The 27,807-nt window shown below is 44.5% G+C and overlaps 1 protein-coding gene across 12 annotated transcripts in view; it reads left to right on the plus strand.

Annotated features, from left to right (window-relative positions):
* Frmd4a (FERM domain containing 4A) overlaps positions 1 to 27,807 on the plus strand; it is a 601,438-nt gene that overhangs the window by 455,035 nt on the left and 118,596 nt on the right. For all 12 annotated transcript variants that reach the window (XM_074056623.1, XM_074056622.1, XM_074056621.1 and 9 more), the window contains 2 exons: positions 4,432 to 4,526; positions 15,477 to 15,569. In XM_074056623.1, coding sequence (XP_073912724.1) covers positions 4,432 to 4,526; positions 15,477 to 15,569 — 188 coding nt within the window. The remainder of the gene's footprint in view (positions 1 to 4,431; positions 4,527 to 15,476; positions 15,570 to 27,807) is intronic.

The following is a 27,807-nucleotide window of genomic DNA, read 5'->3' on the forward strand; positions in this document are numbered from 1 at the left end:
CCAAGAGGTAGACAGGGCCTAATTCGGAACCCTGCACAGTGTCCCCTGGAAACAGTCAGTGCCTTTGGGACCTCACATGAGTGTGGATGGTGGAGTCAGCAGCACAGGTCTCCAACATCAGCGTTGGAAAGACAGGAGTTAGCTCTGTGAGCAGCTCCACTAGGCACAGCATATTCATTTGCAAAGAAATTTCATTTTCCAGATGAAATGAGGACTACAAGCCCAGAAGGACAGTGGAAAAAGAGTTTGAGATAGAAAAAGAAAAGGAAAAAGGGAGAGAAACTGTTTAGTGAAGGAAGTTAATTACAAGCTGAGACAAAATCAATCTTAAACACAGTGACCTCACTTGGTCAGGACGACCAATGACCCAGAAGAAGCCGTTTCTGATTGATCCGAGATGTGCAGGGCTTGCCTCGCTCACGATGGTGGTCACTTCCTGCCCGTGTGTCCCTTAGGACTCCACTGGGCTACAGGCTACCTTCCTGGCCTGGCTCCCAGCCCGATGCCTGCAAAGCTCCACAGATGTTTACAACACGAGTAATTGGCAAATTCTAACCAGCAGGATTCTGTAAACATCCCTTCCAAGGACGTCACAGCAGAGAGCTTTGTGCTTATCCAGTGACTTGCTCCAAATGAATTTAAGGAACTTTCAGAATGAGGTCATTAGTCACCATCGTGTCAAGGTGGGAGATTATCTTAGTTTGTAAGCTCAGGAAATTGAGATGTTGATGCCTGAAATGGCTTAAAATCAGCCTTCCAGTGCCTGAGTTAGGATGGGCTGGGCGAGGTTGTGCTGTGATAACAAATGACCCCCAGAGTCTTAAGGGCACGAACAGGGAGGTTTGTTTTTCACACTGCCCTCTGTCAGGTGTTGAGTTCAGGTCTCACTCTCGCTGATGGGAGTGGGTACCATCGGGGTTGTTGACAGTCACCATGACAATGGAAAAACATAATGTAGCTTTTCTGGAGAGCCTTTATTTCTCCATTTGTGAATTGTCAGTAATAAAGGTAGTGTAAACAATCTATGGTAACTTGTCCTACACAGTAAAGAAGGTTCACTTTTTTTCAGATATTTTAGCAAAAAACATCCATCCACACAGATGCAATCTTTGAAATAGTGTTCATTTGACAGGATCAAGCTATGCAAGTGATGTTGCTACTGCCCAGGGATCTGTTAGTTGGAAAAAAAAAAAAGCTTGCTATCTTATTGCAGAAGTTCCAATATAAAAAAGGTTGTGGTGACAGGTGAAATCAGGGACATTTTACCATGAATAAGCCAAAAGTCAATCTTCAGAAGGCTCCCAAGGTGGCACCCATTGCACTAGTGAATTCTTCAGTGTTTTCAATCATCTCTGCAGCGTTGTAGATCCAAAAACCTAATTTTACACCCTTGTGGGAAGATTTACATAAACCAACTTCAAAATATTTATGCACAAATCCATAATTCAGTATACTCGTTTATACTGAGCAGTATAATCCTCACCTAGGAAGATTATGGGGCATGATCTTTGACTTCTCACCCAGGAAGTAGTGAAGTCAACTGGGACAGGATGACAGTGAGAAGTTATCCATGTGGGTTTTAAGACTAGCCAGAGCTTGGTTTTTGTTTGTTTGCTTTTATTTTTTATTTTTTAATTGGGGTAAAATATTCACAACATAAAATTTACCATTTTAATTCTTTTGTCTGTGTACAATTCAGGGACATCAGTGCATTCACAGTGTTATATAATAGTCACCACTATTTCCAAAACTGTCATCATCCTCAAAGAGAAATTCTGTAACTATTAAGCAACAAGTCCCCATCTCTCCCATCCAAGGCCCTGCTAAGTTCCATTCTAGTACTTCGGTGAAATTGCACAATCCTACTCTCCTTATGCAAGTGGAATATTTGTCTTTTTGTGTTTGGCTTCCTTGGCATGATGTCTTGAGGGTTCATCCATGTTGTAGCATGTAAGAATTTCATTCCTCGTTGAGGCTGAGTCAATGTCAGTATCCAAACCTTGTTTTGAATTCTGGCTTTGCTTCGGGACTGAGGCCAGCCTGCCAACATTTCTGAGTTTCAGAATCTCCAGTGACCCATGGTCTCAGTTTTAAATCATAATGAAATCACACAGCCCCACACGGGGACATAGTAACACCTTAGGGCATTCGTAGAAGGCATGGAATTCAAGGAGAGCTGACTGTGAGGTGATCAGTGAAGTTGCCCCATACCTCCATTCTGGTATTTTAAGGCCTGTACTTAGTAAGGGCCCAAGTACTCAATGCCTGTTGACCAAGGTCACAGTTCCTATCTCATCTCCACTGCCTCCCCAAATTATCCCTGTCCCCTCTCCTACACAGTACCTTCCATTCGCCTACACCCGTTCTAGGAATAGCAACTACGTTGGTTCATGTGGTAGATAAATTATACCAGCCCTGGGAGTAATTGTTTCTCCTCCTGGGTAAAATGTATGTATCTCTGATCAAGCCCACTAAGATGGTGGCTTTAAAGTTTAAAGTTTAACTCCCAAAGAAAAAGAACTCTTTCTGTCATTGCCAAATTTGAGCTGGGTTTGCCACCATAATCCACAAGAATCCACAATAACTACTTTATAGTCACATCTCATTTTATAATTCAGGTTGACCCAGAGAAACCATCCAGTCTTCCTCCTCTATTCTATTCACTAGACTTGACTTCAGGTGACTTTTGACATTTTCAAAAAACCAGATCCACTCTGAATACAAGAAGATTTATCACCAGTGAGGATGTTAAATCTGACACAAGTTTCAAAGGCAAATCCAAGAGATTATCCAAAACAATTTTTTTTGGAGACAGAGTTTCACTGTATAGCCTGGGCTGGCCTGGAACTTGCAATCTTCCTGCCTTAAGCTACCAAGACTGAGCACTGGGATTACAGATGTGCATTGCTATGCCAGGCTCAAAATGTTTTAAGAAATAACAAGCATCATAGAAATACTGTGACCATCTTGAAAGGAATGGCAATCATTTAGACAGATAAATTATAGCACAATGAATTTTAAAAGCAACCAACTGGCCTCATAGTCATACCTGATACACTAAATGCTTTGAAACTGAGCACCCCAACACTTTCTGGAGGACATTGGCAGCAGAGCCTGTAGCAGCTCAGAATGAGCAGCATTTGCTCGAAGCTTCAAGAGCTCCCATCATGCACTCTCCTTCATAAGGCGTGACTGGTACTCTGAGTTGCACCATGGATATCCCACTGCATTCCCAGGGGTAGAATTTCTTCCACTAATGAAGGAGGGTCTAAGGTAAAATTCTGAATTTCCTGTTGGCTCAGAGTTTGCTTCTTCACTTTTCCCAAGGGTAGTGGGAGTGAAAGTACAAGAGATGAGGTAGTGTTGGTTGATCAGGGCAGTTCTCCCATTCATTTCCGTCTTCTGGGAGGAAGTGCCGCAATAGCTTCAGATCCATGCTCCTCCCTGGACAGCGATAGAAGGGCTGGGATAAGAATGAAAGGTGTTAATGGGGCAAGGTGATGCCCTCCTAAAGTCCCAGCACTTGAGAGGCTACGGCAGGAGGATCATGAGTTCATGGCCAGCCTGAGCTACATAGCAAGGCTCTGTCTCAAAATAAAGCTCAAAAAAAAAAAAGGACTGGAGTTTGTAAAGTGCTTGGAACAGTACCTGCAGCAAATGCAGACGGTCCCTGACTTTCCCTGGATTGATGTAAGATTTGGGAGACTTCAGAATGGTGCAAAAGCAATAAGCATTCAGTGGAAATCATGCTTTGAGTTTGGATCTTTTCCCTGAGCTAGTGATACGTGTGGCTCAATCCTCTCTCAGAATGCTGGGTGGGACCAGTGAGCTGTAGTCCCCAGTCAGCCACATGAAGACTGGAAACAGTGTACTGAGTTGCTAACCTCTGATGTTTGTAGGTAAGGTGTATTAAATGCACTTTTGACTTAATGATATTTTCAACTTATGATGGGTTTATTGGAAAGTAACTTCACCATAAGTATAGGAGCATCTGTTAAAACAAAGTTAAACAAATTAAATATATAAATATATTAAATATGCATTAGCTGTATTAAAAGTTAAATATATTAATAGAAACATGAATTTTAAAAAAAGAAATAAGGCATTTTCCTGTCAATACACCATAAAATGTGTGGGGAGGAAGTTAACCTGATTTGACAGCCCTGCCAAAGACTGAGCACGATTTGCTGATAGAACAAAGCTACTAGGAATCAAGAAACAGGTCCATCTGTTGACTGTGACCTTTCACTTGGCTGTTTGCTCAGTGGCAGGCTGGTGGTCTCTTCCTCTGGATTTTCTAAAAATCATTTGCATTTATGTACAGGGCTTGAGTTTTGAGACATTCCATAAATGATAGAAACTGAGATTGTACCTTTTGGGAGAAGTCATCTCTGGTCCTTACTCCTTTGTCCTTTTGTATTCTTCCTCCAGCCCAAGCTTTTGGCCAAGGAGCTTCTCGACCTTGTGGCGTCTCACTTCAACCTGAAGGAGAAGGAATACTTTGGGATAGCATTCACAGATGAGACGTAAGTGCTACCCGGAGCCTGGGGAGCCCAAAGCTGAAGGGCAGAGCCCGACATTAAGCTGTGTCAGCTGTGAGCAGTGACATCTGCTGCGGGCCACTTGGGTCCCGTGGGATGGGGGTCAGTCCAAGTTCACCATCCCAATTTCAAAAGACTTGTAGTCATGCCTGGAACATCCAAAGGATATAATTAGGATGATGTTGATATTATGAAACTATTAGGTAAACTCATAATCAAGCAGGTTCATGTTCAGACCAAAATGCTTATTGTTTTTAAAAAGAAGATCTTCATGGGTTTGGTTCTCATTAAAGTTAAATGAAAACTTCTGGAAATTAAACATTTCTCTCTGGTATTGGAATAACAATAACAGGAAGTGAATTTGATGATAATTTCAAAACTGAAAAGTTATCTGGGCCATTTCAATGTCTAAGCTAAAATCAAGAGAGAATCAAAAAATTCAAAACTTCGTATCACTCATCTAATGAAAAGTATATTTCAACAGTCTTCCATTTTATAAAGTAGTGTTTTGCAATGCAAGGAATAACTTTAATAAAATGTCAGTTTTCTTAATGTATTGTTATCAAAAGGGAATAGTGAATATCTGCCCAAATTCTTAGACGAGAATAAGCTAAGAGCTAAGGATGTACCTCAGTGGTAAAGCGCTTGCCTTGCATGCATGTGGCCCTGTGCTCTATCCCCAGCACTGGAAAAGGAAAAGATAAACTATTCTAAGAAAGCGTTTCATGATTCTCTTTCCTTGCTGTGTATGCACTCACACTTCTCCAAATCCGTAGAGTTAGGATGACTTCCTAAACCTTAGGGTGAGCTTAGAGGCTGGGCAGGACAGTGCAGCCCAGGCCCCAGAAACCTGGTGGCACCCTTGCTGAAGCAAGGACAGGTGGCATCCATATTGGTCAGTGGGAGAGTAACCATCTGTGTTTGTATATATGGATACACTTCACCTTGCCCAGCTGGGAATAGACAGGAGGGCCATGACTTATTATGAGTTTGTGTCCAAATGGAGACACTGAGAATGAAAGGGAAGTACATTGGAACTATAGTAAGTAAAATCGAATGTATTGTCACCCTATAAATTAGTGACATTTGGGACAGAGCTGTGTTAAGCAGGTAGCAGGAGCAAAGCCACATCTTCAAGATCAGCCCCCTGGTGCTGGAACTCCCACCATAGGGAGCTGAGGCAGGAGTCAGACAGGAAGGCCAACCCTCAGACTACAAGAGTCGCCCCCTGCAGGTCGGTCTAAGTAAGCACAGCTGTTAAAAGGCTTGTGCCCAAAAGTAACCAGTTGGTAATAAAAACAAAATGCTTTTAAACAACTGCACATCTAGAACAATTACTTTCCCAAGTGCAAATGTTTTCTGCCTTTTCTCTTGGAAATCACCGTAAACCCCTTAATTGCTCTTCATGCTGTTTTCACTGATTAGAAGGAAAGCATAAGTTTCGATTCATCATATCTCCATTGTTCCGGATTCCCAAGTAAATTCACTGAACTCCAAGTGTCCATGAACTCTAGCAGAGTCCCAATTAGACTTCCCTTTTGAGTCAACAAGAATCAAAGAGCGTGCGTGTTATCCGGGACAAAAGAGGAAGAAGTCTGTGAGCTGAGTATTTCACTTCTGACCAGTGCCCCATAGCACTGGTCAGAAGCAATCAATCAGATGTCCGAAGTCAGTCTTCAACCAGGGGAGGCGATGGCACCAAAGCCACACATACAGATGGGAGGTGCACACCACTAAGTCCAATCCACTGTCCCACTCAGCCTGTATGCTCTGGGGTTGAGTTCTTCTGGTCCCTTTGCCGACCTGGACAGACTCTGTGTGCCTGCGTGTGTGTGTGTGTGTGTGTGTGTGTGTGTGGGTGTGTGTAGGTCAGGCTGGAGAAAAGCATTACAATCCCTCTAGCGGTGGAGTTGGCAGAAGATAGGAACCATCCTTCTGCTGTGGTGAGGAAACCGTGCAGCCCCTCTGTCATTCCCCCCTGAATCTGGGTGGGAGATTGCTCCAGCCATGGTAGGAATGGCATCAGCCAGCAGAGATCTGGGGAAAAGAGATGGAGCCGGCCAATGGTTCCTGAACAGACTTGGTAGGCGTGGCCAATGCACTGGGGAAGAAGGGTAAGTATCAGAGGCTCAAAGGAAATTAACAACGAGTGTCTCCAAGGAGACAGAACCAACCTGGTATAGGACAGCTATGACTCACAGCCAGTCATTATGTCCTGACAGTGGCTGGGCCAACACATATCACTGGTACCTCTTTGGTAACCAGAACTTTTCTCCTTTTCCTGTTTGGAAAGGACAACCAGGAAAGCTGGCCTCACAAAATTGTGCCTGTGGTGTAACCTGCTGTGGGCTAGTGATTTGTATATCAGGAAGTGCTGGCCTTAGAATATGTCCCCTCCCCCTCCCTCTGCATGCCATATGACACTAACATGGGATTTTGGGGGTGGTGCTGTGAATTGAACCCAGGGTCTCCTGCATGCTAGGCAAGCACTCTACCACTGAGCTACATCCCCAGCCCTACACAAGAGCTTTTAATAACTGTGTTTTCCCCATGAGGTGGGGGGGGGTCGGAATTTATGGACATGCTACACTCTGTTTTATTGTTTAAAAATGCAAGAGAAGCTTTGTCTTTTGTGACAGTCTGTGGTATACCACATGTATTTCCTAATGCAAACCAAGCTAGATTAACTCTTGGAAGGTGCTTGCAAGATGTAAAATACTGTACAAGTGCAAATATTATTACCAGCAGCATCAGAGTAGAACTTCTGATAGAATACATGACTCTTAGGTAATATATTATCTGTGATCCTTTCAGTATTAAGTGCTGCTGATGCTGGATACCAGTGGCTCACACCTGTAATCCTAGCTACTTGAGTGGCTGAGATCAGGAGGATCAAGGTTCAAGACCAGTCTGGGCACATATTTTATGAGATCCCATCTCCAAAATAACCAGAGCAAAATGGGCTGGAGGTGTGGCTCAAGCAGAAGAGCACCTGCTTTGTGAGTGAGGAGTACTGAGTTCAAACCCCAGTCCTAATAAAAAATAAACAAATTAATTAATTAAATGTTGTTGGTGACGTTTTGTGGGATCTAGATGAGGCCTGAGAAAAGATAGATAAAATGGAATGCAGACGGGAAATTGGAAGTTTCCCTAAGCTCTTGTTTCCCCACAACTTGTACTCTTTAAGTTCACAGTGCAAGACTTTATCCCCAAAACACTGAATACTGTTAGGAATCATATTGTGCACCCCTAATACTAGCTTACCTTCTTTTTTTATTTAACTGTTAATACTTTTATTTATTTTTTTACAATGTATGCACATGTGAATAAGTGAATAAAGAAAAAAATTAAAAGTATTTGACAAATACTTTTATTTTGAAATACTTTTTATTTTGAAATTTCAATTTAAAACCCAGAATAGTTTTAAAGATAGAACAGAGTTCTATCTTTACTGACTTCCCCAAATGTCAGCATCTGACAAACCAGTCACATTTATCAAAACTAACAAATCAACATGGGTAGTAAATTAATAAACCACAGACTTGACCAGTTTTCCCATGAATGTCTTTTTCTGTTCCAGGACTCAGTTGCATTTAGCCTCCTTTTGTTTTTACTAACTCTATCCAAATAAAGAGGTGCAGGTAATCATCTACTGTGCGAACAGGACATTTGGGTGGCCTTTAACACATTCTGAAACAAAGTGTGAGTCTGCTATAAATTTGATGTTAAAACACTTCTTTACACATTGCGTGAGTCATGGCTCTCAGCCTTGGCTGCACATTGGAGCACCCAGGGCACCATATGAAAAACCAATGCCCCGAACTTCCCAGACATTCTGATTTAATCGGTCTGGGTGTGGTCTGGGAATTGAGATTTTTTTTTTTTCAAAGCTCCCTAGGTAATTCAAATGTTCAGCCAAGTCTAAAAACTCTGTTGTAGAGAGAGGGAGTGTTGGAAACAGTCTTCCCTGCTCCCTTCATCCAATTCCAAGAAGAGAAGCCAGTTTCACTTAAGCTTTGAATATTGGGGGTCAGAACTATCATATCTGAGGGCCTACAAGGTTGCAGACCTTCTGGGCTCTGTTCCCAATAGTTTGAAAACCAAAACCAAAGTCCAGGTTTAGTGTTCCCATGTATACAAATAACATAACTGAGGTTTTCATTTGTTAAACCCTGGCTCCCATCACTTAGAAAAAGTCATTTTCACATTTTTTTCATTTTATTTTTAGAGAAAGGATCTTACTGTGGAGCCCAGATTGGCCTTGATCTGGTGATCCTCTTGCCTCAGTCTCTCAAGTCCTGGGATTACAGGTGTGCATCACCATACCCAAGCCACATTTTAAAAATATTTCTATTCCCATTTTAACTCCCAAGTTTTAATTAATTGTTCTAAACTGTTGACTGAAGGAAGACAGAGGATTCCACCATCTAAAGTTATAATTAGACTTTTAGACTAATCAGTGGATTAAACACACCCAAGTTGAAATAATGATTGCTGTAGTATATTTAAGTTTTGATTTTAATCTTCTGGCATAAATATTGCTTGTTGAATGCTGTGTCCATTTAAAAAAAACCTTTAAGAAATATTTTGAAGTTTGAGGGAGAAAAGAAAAACTCACTTAGCTATTATTATATATCTTAAAAAGCAAAGTGCACTTAGAATTCATTTTCACATTCCAGTTAAGAAAACGAGTAGTTCCTACCCTGTTATTTCATCACAGAGCCTTTGAAATTTGTTACGAATTTACATTCCTTCTCTTCCACAAACTTTACATAGAAAATTTTTCCTTAAATTGTAGAGGGTTCACAGACACCCGGAAGCCAGGTATAAGAACCTACACTTGGTCTTGGCCTTTTCACTAAGAGGTGATTAGTGTAAGAATCTATAAGGTGACCAATTACAGATTTGTTCAGAATCTTAAGTCTTAATTAATTGGATCACCTGATTGGTACTGCTTGGGGACAGAAATTTACTGAAGTAATCAAAGTCCAAACTAGCCTGACTTGTTGGACATTATCTATAGACCCATGACCAGGGGCACAGGTCCATGGGATCGGGTCCTGTGTCCCCCCGTGAATAGAACTCTTGTGCCTCTGGCTGAGGTATCCACAGAGGGTCAAATCCATGAGTTGCCAGCCACAGCTTATCTACCATTTAAAAATAAACAAAGTACAAAGGCAGTTTTCCAATTGTGGAAGAAAGGACTAGCAGCCACAGCTCTGGGAATGTAATTTATTTAGAGACAGGCTTGGGGTTTCCATTCATTAACTCCTGGATGGGACAGGAGGAAGTCAGTGGCTCCAGCCTCTTTGCCTAGGTTGTCACAGTTGCTCTGGGAACTTGACATTCAGCAGTCATTACTACCTCCCAGAAGAGCGTTCCACTGTCAGACATCATGGCAAACCACAAGACTTTGTATTTAGTAATCATAGAAATTGTAGAGTATAACTCTTTCTGTGTATAACCGAGATAAATAAGAATTGCCAGCCAAGGAGGACATGGGGACTCCAACTTTCTCCTCACTTTTTTCTTTCCCAGTACAAATGCTAATAAGAAGCATGGGTCCTAGGCCAGGAACGGAGAGAATTCTTCATGTGGGATCCTTTATTTGGGGTGGGAACAGTGTTTATACCTGGTGGCAGTCACTGAACCTACAAGAATATGGGTTTATGGACAACTGTAAAGCTGGTGCATTTGTTTTCTTAAAAATAATTCACTTAGCATCTATTGTTAACCTTTGGAGTTACAGAAACAATAAGCCTTTGGCCCCTCATCAAGCTTATGTTTGTAGTTTAGGAGGTAATTAGTAAGACAGTGTAGGAGGTATTATAAAGAAAATTTGGAACAGCCCTTAGTCAACAGAATGGAACAGATAATTCCTCCCTAAATAAAAACTTAAAGCAGGAATTCCAGTTGGATCAAATAGCCTATAATTTGGTAACATGATTTCTTCAGTATACACCCTTACCATCTTTCTATGGAATTTGACAGTTTCTAGTTAATATCCCTGACCCATCTTTTTTTTTTTTCTCTGTTTTAGTGGGTCTGGGGTTTGAACTCAGGGTTTCACACTTGCAAAGCAGGCACTCTACTTCTTGAGCCACACCTCCAGTCCATTTTGCTCAGGTTATTTTGGAGATAGGGGTCTCAGAAACTATTTGTTCCGGGGCTGGCCTTGAACCATCTCAGCCTGTAAGTAGCTAGAATTCAGGCATGCATCATCAGCTTCGGCCCCTGAGCTGTCTTGATGGGCATGTATACTTCAGGATCAAGGTTACTAAGTAGCTAAACATTCTTCCACCAGCAACATCTATAAGAATTGCATATTCTTGTGCAATGCACTTGTGGCTCACGCCTGTAATCCTAGCTACGCAGGAGGCAGAGATCAGGAGGATCTCTGTTCAAAGTCAGCCTGGGCAAATAGTTCACAAGTCCCTATCTCAAAAAAAAACCCATCACAAAAAAGGTCTGGTGTCGTTGCTCAAGGTGAAGTCTCTGAGTTCAAATCCCAGTACCACACACACAAAAAAATTGCGTACTCTTGCTTTGTCTTTCTTAGAAACTTATTCTATATGAAATAAATTGTCTCCAATAAAAATATCTAAAATACCCTCAGTGTCATTCTCTCCCTAGGTCCTGCAAAGGAATAGTTCAGATAATCTTAACACACCTCCACCCTCCTCTCCCAAGGCCATGTCTATTGAAGGTACCAATGCGTGAACCAAAAATCTATTTGTATTAAATGTTGAAGCGAAAAGCAATCTGTTTAATCAATACCTCCATTTCCTGCTGCCCTCGAGCAATTCCAGGTTTACTGCTGACCCAACAGTTTGACCTGCAGCATCTATAAACCAAATGAACCACCGTGAACACTAGGCCATCAGGCGTCTCTTACTTCCACTGTACAAAGGAAATACATCTTTCCTTCTTTGCTCTAAAACAAAAACAAAAACAAAAAGGTCAGGCACAGTGGCTCACACCTATAATGCTAGCTCTTTGGAGGGGATCAGAAAGATCTCAGTTCGAGTCAGTCCAGACAAAAAAAGTTAGTGAGACCCCCATCTTAACCAATAAAAACTGGGTATGGTGGTATACATCTGTCATTCCTGCTATGAAGGAAGTATAAAGAGGACGATCATCTTTCAGGCCAGCCCAGGCATAAGTGCAAGACCCTATTAAAAAATAAGTTAAAAAAAAAAAAAGGCCAGAGGGCATGGCTTAAGTAGTAGAGCACCTGTCTAGCAAGTGTGAGGCCTTGATTTCAAATCCCAGTATCACCAAAAAGAAAAAAAAAGATTTAAGAAAAGACCGTGAGACAGAAAAAGCCCCTTCAGACCTTTACGGTATAGGAAGACCCCCAAAATGCACAGAAAACAGTATTTTAACAAGTCTTAGTGCAGCTGAAAACAGTGGCCTCAGAATTACGGTTTCCACTTTACTTTCTAATTGATCTTTTAGCTTTTGCTCAAATATGGGCAGTGACCCTAAAGACCTTGGAGAGCCCCTTCTCCCTTTCATCTTTGCCTCTGACAGTGGCCTTCACTGGAGAGATTTTCACAGCTCATGAAATGGAGCGACTGACTTCCTTCCTCCTGGGGGGCCCAAGGACACGGGATGTGGGAACATCCCCTCTCCATCAGAGCCAAGCAAGTGCTTGCCATGCCCGTTCCTCCCAGAATCGAGGTTGAAGAGCTGAAGCAGGAGAGTGGAGAAAGCGGGACATTCTTCCTCAGAAGCTGACTATTCAATTTAGGGTAACTCTGCCTGCTCGGGCCTTTGGGGGATATTGATGATCCAAACCATAACAATCAAGGAAGTCTTCACTAAACACTTGAACTCAGCCTTGACCAACTCAGCATTCAGATTAAGAGGATGGAGAAGACGGGCACAGATGGCTCACGCCTGTAATCCTAGCTATTTGGGAGGCTAAGATTAAGGTTTGAAACCAGCATGAGCAAATAGTTCCCGAGACCCCCATCTCCAAAATAACCAGATCAAAAAAACTGGAGATGTAGCTCAAGCGGTAGAGCACCTACCTTGCAAGCTCAAAACCCTGAGTTCAAACCCCAGTCTCACTAAAAGAAAGAGAATAGAGAGACAGTTTTGCAACTGCAGTAAAACAAGCACACTTACAGACAGCTCAGCATGGAAAGGAGACCCTGAGAATTTGGGGGACATTGTCAGAGGCAGGATACCCTCTGAAGGTTTGTCTAACACCTCCAGGTTTCAAACATGCACTGTTTGAGCCTATGAGATACTCTTGTGACATTTTTTTTTCAGATGTAAACGTCTGCTGGGGAAAATGAACACCTACCCAGAATAAGTTCCTCAGACAAGAGAAGCGAGGCCCAAAGAGGGTGTCAGAGATGGTGCTGGAGTCAGAGGATGAACCTTAGCCTCACCTGGTGTGCAGCATGGGGAACCTGTGTCTGTTCTCCAGCAGACTTGTGACAGCTGAATCTTGCAGCAGGGGCTGTACCTCACAGAGCGAAGAAGGAGGGGAATGGTATCCTAGGCAGAGGGAACAGCATGAGCTGAGGCACAGAGGTTCCCCATGGCAGGGTCCCTGGGGTCATGGCCAGCATGCAAGGGGTGATCAGTAATAACATTGGTACTCAGCCTCCTGCTTCCTGGTCCCAGGTTCTAGTCGGATGGGAATCTACCTCACCTTTCTGGAAGAAGTTGGTCCAGCAGTTTTACTTAGGATACTCTCTTCCATTTACTTATTTACTTATTATTATTTTCATTGAGTTATTTTTTACCCTTCAGAGCAAGGTAATAAAAAAACAGTTACTGGGATTTTTTTTTTTCCAACTTGAGATTCTTAGAAGGAGGAAAAAGAGGCCTGAATGCCCAAGATGGATGCACTTCTGAGGCAGACATCTCCCTAGAACTACAGGTGTGGGACAAGAGAAAAGGATCTGTTTTTCTTGTGCAAAAGGTGTGATTTGAATGGTCTTAGGAAGGGAGCAGAGAACCTAGTGTGTGGGCGAGGGAGCACACAGTTCTGTACCATGATAGAGAACAATTTTGTTTCTCACGAGCCCTGGTGTCACCCAGCGTGAGTCACTTGAAGATTGTGGTTATTGGGTCAGGTCAGAGTGCACCACTGCAACAGTGATGTAGCCTCTGAATCCTGCAGGCTGCTGAACTGAGCTTGGTAAAGAGAGGAAAAGGGAAAGAATCTGTCTCTGCTCATGGTTGTTCCCTGGCTCTGCCTCATTCTTCAAAGACCAGCCTTTGCAGCAGGACTCCATGGAGCTCTCCAGCTCCCTCACTTTGCATTCACTTGACTCTGAGACTAGCTTCCTTCCCACCTCAGGGCCTTTGCACATGCCTGTCCTTCTGCCTGAAAGGTGGCTCCTCTTCCCCTTTGCCAAATAAACTCTGATCTTTCTTCCAATCTCAAACAGCAAGAATTGCTTCTCCAATCCTCAGACTAGCTCAGCTCCACCCATGTCCTCCTAAGTCACCATCTTAATGTTAGGAGTAATTATGTAATCAACTGTGAACTAGGGGGTGGGGTCAGTCTCATACAGGGTACAAGCTCTGGGGAGTAGGGATGGTGTCTGTTCCACTCGCTGCTGCATCCCCAGGGGCTTTCACAGTGACAGTGGTCAGTTAGTGTTTATGGAAAGAGAATAGTGGGGAGGGAGGGAATGCAGAAACATTCGTCCCCATCTGTATCTCACCGATGGGCTCTGTGGTTCACTATTTCTTTCCCTGCTCCTACTTTTTTCAGCAGTACTGGGGCTTGAACTCAGGGACTTGCCCTTGCGAGGCAGGTGCTCTACCACTTGAACCATTCCCTCAGCACTTTTTGCCTTCGTGATTTTTTTGGATAAAGTCTGTGTTTTTGCCCATGGCTGGCTTCGGCCAGTGATCCTATTTCTGCCTCCCGTGAAGCTGGAATCAGTCTTGTGTCACCATGCCTGGCCTTCTATGGCTCATTTTAAAACATATCTTTAATGAATTATAACTGACATCAATAAACTGCATCTTCTAAAGTGCACAGTTTGATAAGTTTACAATTAAGTCTGCAACCATGAAAACCCTCACTGCAATGAGTTAGGAAACACATCCATCACTCCTGAAATGTTTCCATGAACCACACACACACACACACACACACACACACACACACACAAAACCCTGGACCTGCTTTCCTGCTTTTGGTCACTGTACATTAGTTGGTACTTTCTAGAATTTTACATAAATGGGGACTCTTTCCATCTGCATGCTTTTTAAAATCTGGCTTCTTTCACTTGGCGTAATTATTTTGAGATGCATCCATGTTGCTGCCTGCATGAAGCAACAGTACTGCATAGTATTCCTCACGTCATGCCTTGTCTGTCCAGTTACTTGCTGGTCCACCTTGGGTTTGCTTTGACTTTGGGGCTATACTCGGGATTATGAAGTATCTATCCGTGTACAGTGTCTGTGACGTGACTAAGAAGTACCTGTGAACGTGTGCATAAGAGCACTTGTGGGGGGCCGGGTAGATCTGTAGGAGTAGAACGGCTGGTCCGTATGTAGGTGTAAGTACTACCTGTGCTCACTTCTGACCGTATGTGCCTCCAGTGGGAAGCTGTGAGGACTGGTACCATACTTCTGAAGTGGGCTGTGAGTCCTTCAGCAAACAAGGCAGCAGGGAGAGGTGGGAAGGGAATTTTGGACACAGAGAGCTTCGATCATGGGAAGCCCACCGTGGGGTCTCACTCACCCCTTGATGTGATCCCCCTCTGCCCATCCCCATCTCTCCCACTCACACACACTGTCCCCAGAGAGCTCCCTTGCTCCCTCCAATATGGAAAAGCTAGCAGCGAGGCCACGACCCTTGTGCCTCTGTGCTCTGGCACGTTCTGCTCCGTGTGTGCTCTCATGGCGAACACTGAGCCACCCGAACCCTGACCAGCTTGTCACGCTTTTCCTCAGGGGACATCTGAACTGGCTTCAGCTGGACCGGCGAGTATTGGAGCATGATTTCCCCAAGAAGTCAGGACCTGTGGTTTTGTACTTTTGTGTCAGGTACGTACACCTGGAGTCATAATCTGGCTCCTTTTTAGTTTTTTGTCGGCAGTCTGGGAGGGTGACATGAGTCAAAGGCAAGGGAGGTCAAGTTTGTCCAGGGTTTGTTGCTAGAGATGCAGGATGGGGCATAGCTGCTCCCAGTCCATAGACACTCGGGAGGGCTCAAGGCATGCGGGAGTGCGTGGGGGGGCGTGGGGGGCTGGGGGGGGTGCGGGGTGGGGGCGTGGGGGGGTGCCGGTGTGGGGGTGCGGGGTGCGGGGTGGGGGCGTGCGGGGTGTGAGCGCGTGAGACGTTCTGAGAAGCGTGTGCGGTGGGAGGTGTGAGTTGCAGGGCACGTCGGAGTACACGCATGCCTGCGAGAGTGCGTGGACGCGTTTGTGCCTTTGGCCTGGAGTGCATGTGTGGGATGAAGGTAAAACTTTCCGGGGTTTTCTGGAGGTGGGGTAGGGAGAGGATCTTTCATCTCAAACTGAACGGAGTCTCTTACCTACGGCGCATGTCTTGGGATTGATTCTTTTATGGTTGCCGTTTGATGCTCTGTATTTCCTTCTGTCACAAATGCCACTTGCGTCTCTTGGAATGCTCATGCTTTAGTCCAGCTAGGACAAATTGAAGTTCACCAGCAAACCACAGGTTTGCCTTTCCTGGCGAGGGAGGACAAAACATCCCATAATGTCAGAGACGAGGAGCGTTTCTACTCCTATCTAATGATCACAAAGTGGTACAGTGCTTTGAAGAGTCCCCTTTGTCACAGTCTTCGGAAGACCAGAGACTGATCACTTCTGCTTGCAAAGGGCGTGTGAAGCCAGCGGAGGAGCAGAATACAAATGGGTAGCAGAGGCAGGGTCTGAGCCTCCAGTCTGAAGAGCCTCCAGACTGACCCGTTCTAGAACCTTGATTGCAGTATTACTACAAAGGCTTAAATAATTTGTTGTTTCGTCTTGTTTTAGGGTGCCAGGGCTGGAACCTAGGGCCTTGAGCATGCTAGGCAATCACTGTACCTCTGAACCCCATCCCTAGTCTTCCCGTCGCCACTACCTCTCCCTGCAATGCATAATAACCCGTGCTCTTTAAAAATATGCTACAGAAACTCTGCAGCGGGGTACAAATGATTTGCAACTTATTTCTCCCCAAAGAGCTGGAGCAGAGTTGCAGTCCTAGACGTAGGCATCCCAAGTACACAGACAGCCTACAATGAGAGCTAAGGGTCCATTGAACAGGCTGAGTGTCTGGCTTTACCTCAGCTGGCCGAGTAAATTTAAACATGCACTTAATACATTTTTGATTTGCTTAGCAGCTGAGGAGATAGCAGAGCTAATCTCAGCCATTTCTATTACTGATGGGAGATTCTCTTTAATGGGGTCTCCTGTTTCTCCCATGAATGGAAAAGGAACCTTAGAAAGCAAAGAGCCACAATTCCGCAGGGAGGGGCAGGCGACAGTAGGCACAGCCTGAGTGGCATGGGAGCAGTTCATTAACCTGCAGTCCTAAGTGGGTGAGTACACTTGACCGGGTGTCGGGCTCCCTCCTCACTCTTGGTCCTTTTTTTTTTTTTTTTCATGATTGAGATTTTCTTGGTTGTGCTGAAGCTCAGTGCAACATTTTAATTTGTATATAATTCTTAACATATATACTGAAAAGCTACAAAGCCATGCTTTGGGATTCTTTTGAAAATACTGCTTCCAGTTGCTTTCCAGTTTCAAATCTGCAGGTAAATTTTTCCCGTGAGGTTATCAAGGACCAATATCTTCAAACACTGCTCAGCTGGCCCCTAGGTTGCACCCACAGTGTTACCACATACACTACACATTCAGGTTTTCGGCCTTTCACACACATTAATAAAATTATCAGGAAAAGCAGACTTTGCCATCACAACCCGTTAAGAGACACACGGTACTGACAGGCAATCATCAATGAGCGAGTTTCTTTAGGAAACAGTTCTGAAAATCAACGTGGGAATAGAATTTGAAATGTTCAAGACCTATTAAATGCACAACTATGACTCCAAATTGCCATTTAGTGTGCTTTGTATTACATGATGCAAAATGAATCTCCCACCTATGGAATGGCCTTCAAAATGATCAAAACTGCCTATGAAATCCTACTATTTTCTCTTACCAAAAAATAAACAACAAGCAAATGATTTCATCTCTTTTGAAAAGTTCATTTACTGGCCAGGCATGGTGGTTCATGCCTGTAATCCCAGCTACTCGGGAGGTTAAGACAGAAGGATCATTGTTTGAGGCCAGCCTGAGCAAAGTTAGTGAGACCCTATTTCAAAAACAAAATACAAGCAAAAGAGTTGGTGGCATGGTTCAAGTGACAGCACACTTGAGTGAGGTCCTGAGTTCAATTCCCAGTGCTGAAAAAAAAAACATTTATATTTAAAGAATCTGAGATGAGGTGGGATGCCCTTCTTCAAAATAAAGTTGCCCTTCCTGGTGTTTTTTGTTGACATTGTTTTTTGGGGTTTTTTTTGTCAACATTAGCAAAAAAGAGAAATACTGAGTTGGTTGCATGTTTGGTGGAGGAGACGAGTTTTTTTTTTTTTTTTGTGGATTTGAGGACACAAAGTATGGAGCACTTGGAGACAGATGGCTGAGCTGTGATCCCCAAGGATGTACAGTTGTCCCAAGTCACTCTAAGCACTTGTCTCTGCATAAAAACAGGTGACACAGAGAAGCTGCAAACCTGTGACGGGTGCTGGCGATAGAGAGAATTGGGAAACAGGGACGCCACAGACTCAGATATTACCTCCAGGTCTCGTCCACAGCCAAAAGTGATACTCCTGCCATTGGCCACCTGTGGGTTTAGTTCCACAACAGGAACCTCAGAGAACACTCATTAGGAAAAAAACTCTCCAAATCCCATTTAGGGACAATCACTCTCTATGATTGTTCGATACAGACCACCTCACAGAATACCTACTGCTCCTTTCCCTCCAGCTTCTATGCAAGCAACCTTTCTGAAAGGTGCCATGTTTCTGTGTTCAGTTGCCTCCTGGACTGCCCCACCTGAGGACATCAACTCAGAAGCACCAAAGCCAATTCATTATCTGCGCACTCCTCCTTCCTTCTCCCCAAATCTTCTATGGTTCCATGAAACCTATGGCGTTATTATTTACACCCATGTGGACTGTAAGTCTTGAACTCTTCCTCTAATTTTTATGTACATCAATCCTCAGCTATTACGTCCAGAGTGGCTCTCTGCTTGTCTTTTCCTCTCTACTCTGAACTCAGGCCTTCATCCACTACTGTCATTTGAATACGTCTGGGAGCCTCCCCAAGTGGCTGTCACCTGGGCACTGACCAGAGGAGCCTGACACCCTCACTGTCCTGAGTTCTCATTCAGACACTGAACAGCAGCATAACAAAACCCAAATTGTTTGTTTTCTCCAGGAGACGAGGCAGATTCTCTACGTAGATCAGTTCTACATTTTGACCTTGATTTTTCAACCTGAGAATTCTCTATTTGTACCTTGGTGTCTTCCTAGAGATATCCACGGGCTATTGTCTCCAAAGGCATGATAAAATAAATTATCTTTATCAAAGTCCCAGACCTTGGAATCTGCTTACTGCATAAAAGAGCTTCTGCCCACACCCATCTGGGTGCCGCCTAGGCTGAGCTACCTACCTTCTTTCCTTCTTCCCTCCCTCCTTCTCTTCCTTCTTCCCTCTCTCCCTCCCTTCCCTTCTACTATCTCTCCCTTTCTTCTTTTCTTTCTTCCTCTCTCTCTCTCTCTCTCTCTCTCTGTTTTTTTTTTTTTTTAGACAGTGTCTTGTGAGTCCAGGCTAACCTCTAACTCTCAATCCTCCTGACTCAGCCTCCTGAGAGCTGGGATTACAGGCCTAGGCCCACTTGGGACTTTCTTTCTTTTCTTTTCTTGTTTTGGTACTGAGGCTTGAACTCAGGGCCTACACCCTGAGCCATCCACCAGCTCTTTTTTTTGTGATGGGATTTTTTTTGAGATAAGGTCCTATGAACTGTTTCCCCAAGCTGGCTTCTTCTAACCACAATCCTCCTGCTCTCTGCCTCCTGAATAGCTAGGATTACAGGTGTGAGCCATTGGCACCTGGCCCACTTGGGCCTTTCTAAACTGAAGCCCATGGGACTCTAAGTAGCCTCAGGACATGCCTTCCACTGGCATACCTTGATGCACAGGGACCCTCGAGTACCATCACAGTCCAGCCTTTCTCAGTCACTGCAAGCATATATATTTCAAATCTGTGTGACACATGTACAGTTAGCCTTTGTAGCAAAGCAGAATAAAACCACCTGATAGAAACAGGACCATGGGAAAGAGTGACTGTCATAAGCCCAGTTAAGGAGTTCATAGAGTGGACTCATTAATTCTGTGTCACTGGGATCTAAGTTGGGGATGGGCTCTCATTCAGCGTTGATAGATTCCTTCACTGTGATGCATATTAAAAGTATCCTCAAGAGAAAGGGCTGAACAATCACCTACATTCAACAGATTAGGAAAAAATAAGACCCAAGTGCATGGGGGAACACACACTTGAACTCCTGGAATGAACTTCTAGAATAAACTTCTGACATTCTTAGCCAGAGCAAGTTTCCTTCACGGAAGGAAGGCCTGAAGCCAGAGTCATGCTGCAGGGTATTTTCCGAAGGGCAGGATGGGGAACACACTGACCAGTTACCTTGTCTAATAGGGACCTCTGGGGATCTGGTCACCCCAATTATCTGTAGGTCAGATCACAGGAGGCCTCTCACTTAATCACCGAGAGAGGGGAGCTGTCCATTGGTAACCAGCCGTCCATTGCTGTGCCCCCAAGTGCATTCCAAGACCCTCAGCGAGTGCCTGAAACTGCAGAAAATACCGAACCGTGTATACACATTTCCTCCTATGTGTACATACCTGTGATAGTTTAATTTATAAGTCAGACACAGTATAAGATTAGCAACAACTAATAATAACAACACCCTGTAAAAGTTACGTGAGTGTGGTCTGTTTCTCAAAAGAATCAGGACAGGTATTTTGTACTGCCGTTAACCATGGGGAGCTGAGACAGTGGAAAGTGAAATGACAGCTTAGTGGGGACCACTGTATCAAGACTGAGTGTTCCTCTTCACAACAACGCTTAAAGCAGGTGTTATTATTCGAGATGGGGATCCAAGATGAACACGTAAATGCTTCCGTGCCATGTCTGTAAGTTCTGGAGCCCAGATGCAATCTCACCTATGAGGTTAAATCTAACTCCAGCTCTTTCTTCTATTGACACACATGTGTGCATTGCCATAGTGAAATCATCCTGTGTCCGCAGAGCCAGCATCCTGCACAAAGGTTGTGCTAAGGACAGGTGCCCACCAGCACTGGGCAACAGGAGCACCTTGGAGAGTCCTTTGAGACCTAAGTCCTTTGAGGACCCAACCCACAGCAGGGGGACAGAGCACCCTCTGCAGGAGCTACTGTAGTCTCAAGGTTTGGAGCCTTCTGTCCAAAGGGACAGGAAAGATCTGTTGGAAAGTCCTCATTGGATGAGGAAAGGCTGTTATCAAAGGTAAAGCAAGAGTTTTCAGGATCTGAGATTTTGCTGTGAGTCTCACTTGAGAAAATATTACCATTTCCTGGTACAGTGGACACCAATGGGACAGGGTCTGTCCTCACTGTGCTGTTTCCTCCTGTATGAGGAAAACTCTGTGGTCCCCTGTGGCTTGTCATGCTCTGAACTGTGTCACTGCTAGGCCCTAAGATCCAAAGTTCACTGTCATCCCAAATGTAGGTTGTGTAGCCATCTCCCTCCCCTCACTACTCCAGGGCTGGTTACTCACCACTAGCAATGTATTCACTTATTTGCTCACACATGTTCATTGGGCACTTACCATGTTCTAGACACTGTTCTTAGAGCCACGGAGAGTGAACAAAACAGACAAACCCTCTCCTGTTGTGCAAGTGCACATCCATTATCCCCAGCTTCCAAAACCCTGTCAGCTCAGCCTGTCATATTTCTTTGCTAATTTGGTCCAAACCCAGTTGTGCAAACCCTCCAACCATCTTTACCCTAGACCTCACCTTGATTTGCTGCCCAATCACTCACACACACACACACACACACACCCCTCACCCTGCAAAATTTCACACAAGTACAGATTGGTCTATGATTGCTGGTGACCAGTCTCACCTAGACCATCAGGATTTCTAGCAAGTTCTGCCAGGCATGCCCGCTCAGGATCTCTGCATTCCCCAACAATGGCCTTACTTACCTCTTGCTGCAGACTTCAAACCAGTTACTCAAACCCTACCCTCCAAAAAGATGGTATTGCTTAGACTATTACAGGGAGAACAAAACCCAGCATGAGTGAGCTCTGTTAACCCCCTACTTCTTTACCAACAAACTTAATTGTGTCTGCCTCCATCTCTGTGACCTTCTCACCTGTCTGCTGCACACACACAGTCACACGCATGCACATAGCACACACCCAGAGGAAGAGGGACGCCTGTCTTATCATTCAGACCAACAGAGCCATGTGTACTCCGACTCCAGCCCCTTCTGCCACCTTAGAGAGCTTCCTCCCTCTAGTCTTCCTCTTGCTTTCTCTACCTAAGGCTTTTCCTTCTCAGTGGGTACCTCCCCTTCATGACCACATCTCACCCCATTACTTAAAGAAAATGCCCTCCTGTGGTGTGCGTCCACCTCAGCTGCTACCATTGGCTTTGTTCATGGCAAAGCTCAGAAAGACGGGTCTACGCCTGCTGACTCCTCTCCCTCCATCTCACTCAGTTTGTGGCCTTCTAGCCCTGGTCTCATCACACCCCATGATCTCCAGAGGACTCTAGTCCAGTTGCATTCTTCAGTCCCCCTCTGATGTGGCCCCCTGTGGCTCTGGCCCACTGACCTTGTTCACCTTTTTGGACCCCTGGCTGTGCTGTAGGTTCCCTGAGACCCTTGGTATTCATGAGGTCTGATCTTGCTTGTTTTTTCTCCCTCTACCCTGGCGTGTGAGTTCACTCCCTATGTGTGGCTGCCAACATCCACTCTTCACTGGAGACTGTCAGTCCTCTTTCCCCAGTCCTGACCTCTGTCCCAACCTCCAGGCCCCTTTACTACTGGGCACGTGTGCACAAAGAGCACAAAGCAGCCTGAATCTGGTGCCATCATCATTTTTCTGCCCCAAGCACAATCCTCTTTAATGGCAAACCATTGTCTCTGTGATAGGCACCACCACCCCCAATCTAAAAACATGGGTGTTAGCCTTGACCTCACCTGCTGTGTCCTACCCATGTCCTTCTCCGCTTCACTACATCCTATTACTTCTACTCTCTCATCCATCCCTTGCTCTCCGAGCACACCCCTCAGCTTTGATTCTGGCCTTCATAATCCTTTCCTGGACTTGAACTCCCCTTGTTCATCGCTGCCTCTGATCTTGGCTGTTTCCAGTCTCCCTAGGTAGTGCCACTGAGCATCTTCTAGAGTTATCTGATCCCTGCTAGTCATTTTTTTCTGGCGTCCCATTATGCTTAGGGGATTTAACAAAAAGAAAAGAAAGGATATCCTTAGCATCTTAGCTAAGATGATCTGACTTCTACCACCTACCGGTCCAACCTCATCTTTCCCCATATCTGTCACACCAATCAACACGTGACCAAGAGCACTTTCAATATTATTTACTGCCGTAAGGCAGCTTCTCAAAATTTGACAACAGTGATTCTCACCAGGCAAGCTTAATAAATAAGTCAAGAAAAAATTTAAGGAAAATATAGCTACACACCCAAGGAAGTCTGGATGCATTTTGCAGGCACAAGTCTGCGGTCAGAATGATTTGGACCTGTCAGGACTGTTCCTTAAATTGTGTATTCCTCAGCCAACTGTTCCTGTGGCTCTGGCCAGCTGTACTGTTTGTAGGAAAATAGAGATTAGATTTGTCTCTTCAGACTTTGAGTTTCATAAACAATAAACTGGAGTGAACAGTAGGAAACAAGATAGGAGGAGATGCCAGGAATCTGTTATCTGGGAGAGGGTTTACAGCAGAGTCTGTGGACTTGACTGTCAGTGTCTCCCATGCTGATTGAGACAACAGTTGCTACTTCCTGTCCCTCACAAGAACAGTGATGGCACAGATCTGAAATGAGGTGCTCACTAACCAGAACTTTCCTAATTCAGCTGAGACCCCAATGAAGATTTTGGAACCTTTGAAATTCTGTTGGGCTGTAAAAACTCACAGCTTATCAACTCTCATTATTCTCGCTCGTTTTTGCCACTGAAAGTCAGGGTTCCAAATGTAACATTTGTGTTCGTTACAAAATGAAATCACTGGTCCATTTAATTAACACTTGCTGTAAATATTCAGTGATTCTCAAGTGCCAGAGGGTGACTGTGAGAGGGAAGTGGAGGAGCGGGAGGCTGGAAACCTGGCTGACATCTTCTGGCTGAACAGAGTTCAATCTGTCACCATCTGAAGCTTCACTGGTTAAAGAAGGGGTTGGTGAGACTCCCCAAGGCCCCAGAGCTCCCTGCGTATTTAATACACTCAAACACGTGAGCACAGAACATATTCTTATCCCTGCTCTAACTGTAATAAAATATTCTCGGGCAGTGTCATCTGAGCTAGTGTGGGTGTGACATGGCTGATGGGGTTCGAGGAGAATCTTGACTGGGTTACCCTCAGCCTAGAGGATGTTCCCTTCAACTCAGAAGCAAGCCCTCAGGGTCAGTGCTGCTAAGTGTACAGAGGAACCCGCTGTAGGATTCATTATTGCTCAGGTATGCTGAGGCCAAAAGGCCAAGAGGCAACTGCTGTTGAAGAGTTCATTGATCACAGTTCCCAAGAGGAGGGGGGCGTGCCTCCCCATGCTAAGCACAGCCACACAGGGAAGGACTGGTAGGAAGCAGAGAGAATGAGGGAAAAAAATGTGGCCGCAAACCTTTATTGTGGTTTCCTGAGGAAGGAATGGCAAGACAAGCTTGGGGTTGGCTAGTCCATATGATTTCAGTGTGCTCTGGGACATTGTTTAGTATGTGTTCCTATGAAGCAGGGGACTCGTAGCCAGTGCATGTGTTCATGGTGCCACTCTGAATGGGTTGGCCACAGGTGAGAGTCACAGCAATGAAGAGTAGCTTCCTAGCTTCATGAACTAGCCAACCTGGGAGGCATGGTCCCCTCCAGGGCCAGCAAGGTCCCAGACATCCAAGCATCACATCACTGAAACATGGTTTATACAGAACCAGACTTGGAATTACCCATGCAGACCCTGGAAATCTAAAACCCATCTTTCATTTCCTTGGGTTTACCCAGAGAACTAGAATGTTCTTTGTGAGCTTGGCTGTGGGGAAGCCTGCCCTTCCCCACAGTAACGATTCAGAAAATGCAACAGCGCCGTCTACTGCTGAAAAGGAGGACTGTGGACAAGTTTCTCATGGAAGTTGGAAACAGCACCAAATTCTTTTTTTTTTTTCTCCTTTATTGTTGTGTTGGGTGGCATTTATAAAGGTTCTTACAGTGTATCAACTATATCATACTTGAATTCACCCCTCCACTCCTCTCCTTTATCCCTCCTGCCCCATTCGTGGAATAATTCCAGCATGTATCATTTTTGCATTTACATACATGCACACACATTTTTTGCACTATTCACCTTCCTATCCCCTTCCCCTCCATCTTCCCCCTCCTACTGGTGCCAGCCCTTCCCCCTGGGCAGGACATGTTCTGTCCTTCTGTTCTTCAATTTTGCAAAAGAGAAAAGAAAAAGAAAACTGTGACATTTTTGTTTGTTTGAAATAAAGGCAGCTATGCAAGGAGTTTCCTTGTGGTATTTCCATGTGTATGTGACAGCACCAAATTTTTTAAAAAGGAGACAATCTCAACTTTGCATGCACTCCCCATTTTCCCAGAAGTCTTTTCGCCCAGGTGTCCACTCAGGGTGAGAATGGAGACATCTCAGGACTGTTTTTCTCCAGGCATTTTTACCTTGGCTGTTACCTGGCATGGATGGAAAGTTAAGGATGAGCTAAATGTCCAAGGTTATGAACAAAACATGACAAGCCCAGGGCTTCCAGGGTTTTCCAGGCTGTTGTCTTGGTGATAAAGGTTAACAGGAAACAACTTTCCAGTTTCTGTCAAGAGGAGATTTTTTTTCTTCGTCTCAGAAAATGTCTGCTAATTCCTTTCCCTTCTCTGTGTCTCTTTTGCCCGACAGCAGAGAACAGGGTAGAAATGGATGCTGTCTGAGAGATACCAACTTTGCTACCTCCTCTGGTTTTCTATTGGTAGAACGTTGGGAAAAAAATGAAGTGTGTTTTCTTAAAATCTTATTCAGGAGGAAGTTGGGGCTGAGGGTAGGAGACATGAAGAATGTCTTCACTTCCTTATCTCAAGACCCAAAATAAATGTGATAAAGACATTTAGAACAGCTTTGAAATTTAAGCTATTTCAGGAGCTACAGACAAAATTATTATTCTGTCAGCCCAGTGCTGTTATTCTAGAATTATGATCCAAGCTAGTTGGTAGCTTTGGTCTAGCCATTTTCCATGTTAAGGGTGAGTGAAGGGGACAGTGGGCTAATGACTGGCTATGTGGACTAGAAGACCACACACCTGGAGTTTTTGGACACCTTGCAAGTCATTTATTATTTGTCCCCCTCCTGACTGCCTTCATTAGACCAGTGGGAATGAAAAGGAGAAAAGCTAAAAACCAAAGTTTTCACTCACTGGTACTTACAAACGTTGTATTTGGGCCAGCCATTGTACTTGGTCTTGGGATACAAAAATGAACAATGGCCTCCAGGAGTTGGCAGCTAACAAGAGGCATCCTAATAATCAGAAAAGGACAGGTCTGTGGGCAATACAATAAGCAGTGACCCAGGGGCATGCGGAAGGAGCTTTCTGTGGGGAGGGCGAGCAGGGCCCTGGAAGTGACCTCTGGCGGAGGTGGGGGGACCTTGAGCTGAGGGCTGAAGGGCAAGGGTTATATGGGTTCTGAGAGATGAGAGGAGTGGTTTGAACAAAGGCACCAAAGCAAGGTTCACCCAAAATAGGCCACATCTGTAAGTTGCCAGAGCATCCCTCAGATGGCAAAAGCTTCCAGGATGGGGTCTTAGGTTCCATGGAGCCAGTCACTGCCCCGCTGTCCCTTTCACTCACTGTGAACACAGAAAGGTTAAAGCTATCTTGAATCCTGATACCAGAAGAATAGCAGCAGCTTTCTGAAGTTGACAATGACCTTACTACTATAATAATAATGTTGAGTTTAAATCTGTAGAGTTTGATATCTTGGTTTTTGTTGTTGTTTTTGGCAGTACTAGGCTTTGAACTCAGAGCCTTGCACTTGCTAGGCAAGCAGTCTACCACCTGAGCCATTCCAACAGCCCTGGAGGGTTTGAAAGAACTTAATTTTCAAACCAGTGCCCTGCATCTTTATCTCATTTGTTCCCTTTTAAACTTACATCAAATTTAACACATTTTGCTTTGAGATGTAAAATTTCCTGCTTGTGTTTCAGTCCTCCATTCCAGACAACTTTAGGTGTTCTCTGAAACTGTTACAGACCCTGTTATATGGCAACCCCAGTACCTACACCCCTTGATTCCAAAGCAGGAGGCAGATGCTTTAGGGATGGGGCTTGGGGTAGATTGTTTAGTCCACATTCATTCCCAGGCTTTACAAGTATGAGGACCATTTTTTCCCTTTTTTGGCAGTACCAGGGTTTGAACTCAGGCCCTCATGCTTGGTAGGCAGGTGCTCTTACCACTTGAGCCACTCCACCAACCCTGAGGACCATTTTTAATCCTCCAAACTTTTGCAGACCCTGTGTGACAGAAATTGCAGTACTCTTGCTTGTTGATTGAGGAACTCTGCTATCTGAAGTTACACCAGACTCACTCACACGCCTAAATGAATTTATATTATACTCACCACAGAAGTCTCACCCACATTTGAAAAGTTTTAGAAGACACCATTCATTTCATCTATACACAGAAATTGCAGCTGGGGGGGCTGTGGGCTTGACCTAGCCTGCAGATGTGTTTTGTTTGCCTTGGACACTTCTGGCTTGTTTTTGCTGCTGCTGTTACTATTACTGTTTTAATTTGGATTGATTTCTGATGTTTAAAAGCTAGTAGACTTCTTAGATGGCAAACCATTGACTGAGTTCAACTCTGTTCTTTTAAACGATCTGGAAAGGAGAAACCCAGAGAGATTGTGCACCTTGTCCCACAGAGCCAGGTAGTCCTCTAATCCCTGCTCTTTGGTTCCCTCCCAAGGTTCTTGTCATCAGATTGTG

The sequence above is a fragment of the Castor canadensis genome, chromosome 15 (genome assembly GCF_047511655.1).
Source record: "Castor canadensis chromosome 15, mCasCan1.hap1v2, whole genome shotgun sequence".
Lineage (NCBI taxonomy): Eukaryota > Metazoa > Chordata > Mammalia > Rodentia > Castoridae > Castor > Castor canadensis.